At 40.2% G+C, this 8,386-nt stretch overlaps 1 protein-coding gene across 1 annotated transcript; it reads right to left on the bottom strand.

The window, feature by feature from the left end:
* Positions 1–6,661: 6,661 nt before the first annotated feature.
* Positions 6,662–8,185, bottom strand: LOC148758403 (Y-box-binding protein 1). The gene has a single exon (XM_088797920.1). It carries the CDS (start codon positions 8,050–8,052, stop codon positions 7,072–7,074), a length of 981 nt encoding a protein of 326 aa, XP_088654046.1. The 5' UTR covers positions 8,053–8,185; the 3' UTR covers positions 6,662–7,071.
* Between the last annotated feature and the right edge of the window lie 201 nt (positions 8,186–8,386).

The raw sequence follows: 8,386 nt of genomic DNA on the forward strand, positions 1-8,386 counted from the left end.
TAGGTGATCAGACTTGTTTCTCTGCTCTCTCTAACAAATTTGTTAACAATGCAAAAACGACACATCAGAGTCTTTGAACTATTAATTCAACACACATTTACTTTGAACCCATTAAGTGCATTGCAACTTATTGATTGTCAGTTTGATTAGTGGTTTTAGCAGAATGAGCCCTCAATTCAAAAGAGAAGATTAGTGGTGTCATTTAAGTTGTCATTGTACTGCATTTTGCAGGATGACTTTAGCATAGGGTACATCTTCAGTTGTTAGCACTATAAACTTTGAGGAAATGATATTAAAAAAATTAGGTACATGAATGAAAAGTACAATTTAACGTGTTGATATCCTAAATAACTTCTCTGTTCTTAACTTAAAGTTACTTTCTGCTATGAAAATATCCCATTTTTTCCCTTCTACATTATTTTAAATGATGTTCCTGTAGAACCTGGTTCACAGGATTAATTTTTTACAACAGTGCCATGCTGTTAAAAGAAAATGTTAAGAAGTTAGACTTGCTGAGTAGTTGCAGATGCTGACAGACTAGTTTCAAAAATATGTTTTTAAAAATATGTACTGAATAAAATAAACCAAGGCTGCTTAAATCCGAATAGACTGGCATCAATGACATATAGTAAAGTTTAAGGTAAAAACAATTAAAAATGGCAAGTGGCATTTTTATTATCTATTTGATTAATGGTTATGTCTTAGAAAATAACTTGATGGTAGAGTATGGACATGAAGTTGTACTTAGTGTCAAACACCTTGGTCAGAGAATGGACTAAGAGGCAAAATGTGTCTGGAAAGCAAATGTCACAGAGGCTATACTTGGATGTGTGCATAAACTGCCAATACAGGCATGCTTCTTTAAACTTTTATATACAACCTAGAGTTTATTTATTTACTTTTTGTTGTTTAAAAAGAAACTTGAAATTATTTTTTCTAGGTTCCAAATTCTTTAGGAACAAAACTCTAAACTATAAAGAAATAATGGCATTTAAGAACATAACAGATGTTATTTCCTACATTTTTAATTAATATCCACAGATCTGAAATATTTGGAAACTATTTAAGTGACTCCTCTTTGTCAGGTATTATTCTGGGTGCTGTGGATATATTGGTGGACAAAAGAAAAAGACAAAAACCTGCCATTGTCATGGGCTTACATTATAATGGAGGAAGACCACAAATTGAAAATGCATAAGTAATTTCCAGTCAAAAGGATGGAGTTGGTAAACACTGTGTTTGCCTCCTCTCATGATCACATCAAAATTACAAGTATACCAGAGAACAACCATCATTGAGAATTGCCTGAATTATTGCTGAAATGAAGCCCTACAACTAAAGATATACAGAAGAAGCCACCTCAAGCCTGGTAGGAGGGGCAGAGACACAGAATGGGCTGGTTCAACATCAGTGTGTGACCATTAAAAATTGGGAGACATATTTTGGCTGTGGAGATTGTCTGGAAAAGCCCAGGGTCCCAGCTCTACACCGGGTTCCACAGCCCAGGGTTCCACTGCTGGGGAGAGAAGTCCCCACAATTTCTGGCTGTGAAAACCATTGGAGGTGAGGGCAGGTGCAGTCCCAGGCGCACCTCTTAAAGGGACCACACACGAATTTACTCACTGATGGACTCACTCAGAGCAAGGGCAACAGCTTGAAAGGTGCCTGGAACATATGGGGAGGATCTGAGCTGTCTGACTTCAGGGTGAGGGCTGGAGGGGCAGCTTTCTCCCTAATGGAGGAGCTAGTGGAAGACACTGTTTATTTGTTGAGCCCTCCCTACTCATGGCATTCAGATCCAGGCAAACACCATATCTGAGTCTCCATCAACCTGGCTAACACCATTCCTTTGTCCTGCTCCGGTGATTTCCTGAGACCCCACCCCACCCAACTTTCAAGCACACCCAAGCTACTTGCAGTGGCTCTACCATACAAATGACCAATGTTGGCTCATGTTGCACACTTCATAAAATCTCTCAAAGGTTCACAAAACCTAAACAACCAACATCTGACCTCAGCATGCCCTGTTCCTCTTGCTGAGCAGTCCTAAGCCTGGCACTAGCAGCAGCCAGCCTCAGTTTGCAGCTTGGCCTGTCCCAAGCACCTCCAAGCCCAGAGCAGGTGGCAGCCATCTGTGGAATGCTCTGTGGTTCATGCCAAGTGACTCCTGGCAGGGCACAGGCTGCAACTAAACTTTGCCTACAGCAGGGACTCTCCCAGTAGGCCCCAGAGTTGGCATGCCCATTTGCCAGCTTTGGACAGAAATGGAGCACCACATGGCTGACTCTGTAGATGACACAACTGAAAGGCAGACTAGGCAGGCACCAGAGCCTTGTTAAAGTGAATCCTGCTCCATAGAGTCATTCCCTGCACAACAACTCCTTCACTGTAGTCAAGGCCAGTTATCACAACAAATCAGCACAAGGGTCATTTTCTCCCACTGACATGCAAACAGCAACCAAGGCTCAATGACAACAGGCGGGTACACACAATCCACACAGTGGACACTCCTGGAGCACCTGGCTCAGGTAACCAGGGATATTGTGCCTTGGGCCTCACAGGACACCTACTACATAAGGCCACTCTACTAAGACCAGCAGACATAGCAGCTCTACCTAATACATAGAAACAAACACAGGGAGGTAGCCAAAATGGGGAGACAAAGAAACATGTCCCAAATGGAATAACAAAACAAAGCTCCAGAAAAAGAACTAAAGAAAATGGAGACAGGCACTCTACCAGATACAGAATTCAAAACACTATGATAAGGATGCCCAATGATCTCACTGAGAACTTCAACGAAGAGATAGGAAACATAATAAAGGAGATAGAAAACATAAAAAAGAACCAGTCAAAAATAAAGAAAACAATAACGGTAATAAAAAATACAATATATTAGAGGGAGTGAACAGTAGATTAGATGAAACATAAGGTCAATCAAAGAATTGGAAAATAAGGTAGCAGAAAAAATCCAATCTGAACAGCAAAAGAAAAAAGAATCCATAAAATAGAGGACAGTTTAAGGGGCCTCTGGGACAACATCAAGCATACCAACATTCACATCAGAGGAGTACCAGAAGGAGACGAGAGAGAGCAAGGAATTCAAAACCTATTTGAACAAATAATGACTGCAAACTTCCCTAATGTGGTAAAGGAAACATACATAGGAGCCCAGGAAGCTCAGAGAGTCCCAAAGAAGATGAATTAAGAGAGGCCAACACCAAGACACATCATAATTAAAATGCCAAACTTAATTACAAACACAGACTCTTAAAAGCAGCAAAAAAAAAAAAAAAGCAGTTAGTTACCTATGAGGGGGCTCCCATAAGACTGTCAGCTGATTTCTCAACAGAAATTTTGTAGGCCAGAAGGGAAATATTTGAAGTGATGAAAAACAAGGATGTATAATCAAGATTACTGTACTCAGCAAAGCTATCACTTAAAATCGAAGGATGGATAAAGAGCTTCTCAGAGAAGAAAAAAGCTGAAAAAAAAATTCATCACCACCAAACTTTCAGTATTACAATGAATCTTAGAGGGACTTCTTTAAAAAGAAGAAGAAAAAATGAACAGTTAAATGGGGGGAAAAGTACATATCTATCAAAAATTATTTTAATAGTAAATGGATTAAATGCTGTAATCAAAATACATCTGGTAGCTGAATATATAAGAAAACGAGGCTCCTACATATGCTGCCTACAAAAGATTCACTATAGATGTTAAAAAAAAGATACAGACTGAACATAAAGGGATGGAAAAAGATAGTTCATGAAAATAGAAATGAAAAAACAAGCTGGAGTAGCAATACTTACACCAGACAAAATAGACTTTAAAACAAAGTCTATAACAAGAGACAAAGAAGGATGCAGCAGTTCCACTTTCTGAGTATTAATCTGAAGAAACACAAACACTAATTTGAAAAGATAGATGTATCCATGTATTCATTCGAGTATTATTTACAATATCCAAGATATGGAAGCAACCTAAGTGCCATTCAATAGATGAATGGATAGTGGTACATATACACAGTAGAATATTACTCAGCCATAAAAAAGAATGAAATCTTGCCATCTGCAACATGGATGGACCTAGAGGATATTATGCTAAGTGAAATAAGTTGGACAGAGAAATTCAAATACAATATGATTTCACTTATATGTGGAATATACAAATAAAATAAATGAACAAACAAAACAGAAACAAACACATAGATACAGAGAACATTTTGATGGTTGCCAGATGGAAGGGGAGTTTTGGAGATGGGTAAAAAGAGAAGGGATTAAGAAGTACAAATTGGTACCATAGTTGCAAAATAGTCATGGGGATGTAGAGTATAACAGGGAATATAGACAATAATATTGTAATAACTATGCATGGTGTCAGATGGGTATTAGACCTGTTGGGGTGATCACTTCATAAATTTTATAAATGACTAATCACTATGTGTACAACTGAAATTAATGTAACATCGTATGTCAACTGCAATTGAAAAATTTTAAAAAATTAAAAAAAAAACTACTGAATCAGAATCTTTGTGTGTTGGGCCCAGGAATCTCATTTTATGAAGTACTCTGTGATGTGCCCCACATTGGTTTCCATGAACAAGTTGCAAATAAAATGGTGGTCCCATAGCATTGTAATGGAACTGAAACATTCCTAGTACCTAGTAAGTTTGTAGCCATCCTAATGTCACAGCACAATGCATTACTCAGGTGTTTGTGCTGATGGTGGTGTAAACAAACCTGCGGTTCCAGTCCTATGAAACTATCACACAACTATAGACAGTACATAATACTTGATAATAAACGACTGTGTTACTAGTTTATGTATTTACTAACAATGCTTTTATTGTTATTTTAGAGTGTATTCTTTCTACTTATAAAAGAAGTTTGCTGTAAAGCAGTATGGTATGTTATGCAAGCAGCAGTCTCATACATCTCGTATTTACTGAGTCTCTTGATTGCATAATTTTTCTCTTGTGCTTGATTTACTCTCATGTTGTTTTGTACAGTACAGTAACATGCTGTACAGGCTTGTAGCCTAGGAGCAGTAGGCTATGCCACATAGCCTAGGTGTGTAGTAGGCTTTGCCATATAGGTTTGTGTAAGTGACTCCATGATATTCACACAATGAAATCACCTAAGGACACATTTCTCAGACCATATCCCCATCAAGTGGTGCATGACTGTACTTCAGAGATGATTCTAAAGCACAATGGAGTTTAAAAATGACTGCAATGAATCACACTTAACTTTCCTCAAGAGGAAATAACTCCAATAATCCATCCCCCTCTAAAAGTACATCTTTCTCTTTATTCCCGGAAGGAAAGTTATTTGACAGTTTAAAAAAAAAAAAAAAAAAAGGTGAAGTGCGAGCCTGAGGTAAAAAATGAAACAGAACAGCAAGAAAATCAGATAGTGTGCTGGGATCACATATTAAGAGTTTGCATCTAGCATGAGGCTCTCTTCTCCTATCAGCCTTTGAATATAGTGTGGTATTTCTGAGTCACACGAGGAAGCTGATTACTTACAAATTTCATATTTGTTTTTTTTTAATATACCCCCTAGGTAGTTAATAAAGTCTCTGAGTATTACAATTTCTCTCAATTATTCTGAAGGTAACCACAGAAAGAAGTATCAAGGGATAAAAACTAAAACAAGAAGGTTCTTAAACATTGTCTTCCTTCCTCCCATGGAAAAAGACTCCAGCTTGGTTCTCTGTCTTCTCCTCCCTTCCTTTCAGTGATGGGGCTGCTTTACAAGACAGATTGTGCACATATATGTTAGGTGTCTGCGCCTGTGATGTAGAATCTAGAGGAAAGACAGTGGAAGGGGAGATGAAAAAGCATAGTATAGAACTGGAGGTGAATCATTTGCAAGCAGTATGGAAGCAGATGAAATGCATATATGTATGGATGAAAGAGATCCAAGATGAATTCAAGAAAAGTAAGTGAAGAATTCAAGATGATTTGAATATACTTTTGGGTTCAGTTTCTGTAATCACAGCACCATTCAGAGTCTAGGCCATGGGGGGCACAGCTTTATCAGCAAAGTGGAGCCAGAGCTTGAAAGGGTAATCAGGGCTCCCTAGAGGACAGTGCAGTGCTCTGGTGGCACCAATAATTTGTGAGAGAACACCAACACAAAGGTGAAAATCAGGGGTGCAGGGCTGTGACTGCTGGGTCAACTGCCCTCTCCTCCCTTGCACCTACAGATACTGTAGCCCACGTTTAGTCCAGCTGTTCTATGGATTGAAGTAATGTTTGGTGTGACTTTCTGAGTCTGTGAACTGTTAGGCTTTATATTGGAAAGCACATCAACAATGTGCTTTGGAAAGCACATCAACAGTGTACTGGAAAGCACATCAACAAAAGATAACAATTTTGAATTATAGAAATACTGCTTTTACTAAACCACCTTTGTAGAAGCATCCTTTCACAGTGACCAAATTATGTCTTATTTTAGGTAACTATAATAGCATATGCTGGATATTGTGCTCACAAAAAAAGAACAGAACATTTTTTCTTTTTTTCCAGAACATGGATACAAAATGCAAGCAAGAGTTTGAATTTTACATTTTTAGATGTAGCCTGCATATTTATTCAAAGAGGACCATATTCTGTTTATTGGCTTTTTTTTTTTTTTTTTTTTTTACACAGACAATTATTTAAGACCTTTATTAACAGGTGCTTGCAGTTTGTTGACTTTTTTGAAAAAATCAAGTTGTAAACTTTTATTACAAATTAAAAAAGAAGTTCTTAAAAATCTCAGCTTGACCAGATATGAAACAATTTAAAAACCTTTAAAGGTGTATTGAGAAAAAACAGGCTTTTTTTTTTTTTTTTATTAAAAAACACGTTTGTCATTACCAAAAAGAGACGTCTTTAGGTAAAAATAATAAAAATCCCATGCTGCATAGATAATGCAGATAGTTCTAGTTATCTGGTCAATGGGCAAAAAGCAAGCACTTAAGGTCTTTAGCTCCAATCTTTTATTTCTTATTGCTGGAATTTCATATTCATTTCTTCTTGGATGACTAAGCCGGATGATGGTAGAGATGGTAAGCCGGCATTTACTCAGCCCCGCCCTGCTCAGCCTCGGGAGCAGACGAATTCTCAGCTGGTGGATCAGCTGCTTTTGTCTCTTTGCCATCTTGTGGTTTAGGGTTTTCTGGGCGTCTGCGTCGGTAATTAAAGTTACCGCGGTACCGACGTTGAGGTGGCTGCTGACCTTGGGTCTCATCTCCTTGGTTTTCTTTATCTTCTTCATTGCCGTCCTCTCTAGGCTGTCTTTGGCGAGGAGGGCCCCTGCGGAATCGTGGTCTATAGCCTCGATACATATTCTGTCTCACTGGTCTACCTTGTTCTCCTGCACCCTGGTTGTCAGCACCCTCCATCACTTCTCCCTGCACTGGAGGGTTGGAATACTGTGGTCGACGCCCATAGGGTCTCCGCATGTAGTAAGGTGGGAACCGTCGCCTGCGGTAGGGCCGGCGCTGTTGGGCCTGGCCTTCGGGAGCGCTCTCCGATCCCTCATTCTTTTCCCCACTCTCACTGTTCTGGTAATTCTGCTGGTAATTGCGTGGAGGACCCCTGCGACGTGGATAGCGCCTATAATGGTTACGGTCTGCTGCATATTTACTGCCTTGCACTGGAACTCCACCAGGGCCTGTAACATTTGCTGCCTCCGCACCCTTTTCTCCTTCAACAACATCAAACTCCACAGTCTCTCCATCTCCTACACTGCGAAGGCACTTCCTGGGGTTATTCTTCTTTATGGCAGTCTGGTGTACAAATACGTCTTCCTTGGTGTCATTCCTGTTGATGAAACCATATCCGTTTCTTACATTGAACCATTTTACTGTTCCCAAAACCTTCGTTGCGATGACCTTCTTGTCCCCGCCGGCAGGCGCCGCCGATGTAAGGCCGCCCGGGCCGCCGCTCCCTGCGCCGCTGCCCGTGGTGCCGGGCTTGGTGTCGGCAGCGCTGAGGGCGGGGGCGGCGGGGGGGGGGGGGGCGGCGGGCGGCTGCTGGGTCTCGGCCTCGCTGCTCATGGTTGCGGTGATGGTGACTGGGGCCGGCTGCGGCAGCTGCGGCTCTTCCCGGGGTGTGATGGTAACTAGGCCGGCGGCGGCGGTGGGGCTGCTCAGGGCTCTCTGGGGTTGGCTCTCCGCTCCCGCTACCGATCGAACTTTATTGGCTTTTTTCGAGAAGCAAAGTTAACATATATTATATTCTTCTCCAATCTGAAAATGATTCAGGATTAAAAATAATATACTTAACATTTGTACAGCACTTTCTACTTTACAAAATTTGTCATAAGTAATTTTCATATATAAACCCCTTCTCAATCCTGTGAGGTAGGGTTTATTATTCTCACACTATACT

Source organism: Rhinolophus sinicus, chromosome 4, assembly GCF_057876585.1.
Source record: "Rhinolophus sinicus isolate RSI-liver-muscle chromosome 4, RSI-T2T, whole genome shotgun sequence".
NCBI classification, from domain to species: domain Eukaryota; kingdom Metazoa; phylum Chordata; class Mammalia; order Chiroptera; family Rhinolophidae; genus Rhinolophus; species Rhinolophus sinicus.

Coding starts and splice junctions, on each gene's coding strand:
- LOC148758403 (XM_088797920.1), bottom strand. CDS start 8,052: ATGAGCAGCGAGGCCGAGACCCAGCAGCCGCCCGCCGCCCCCCCCCCC.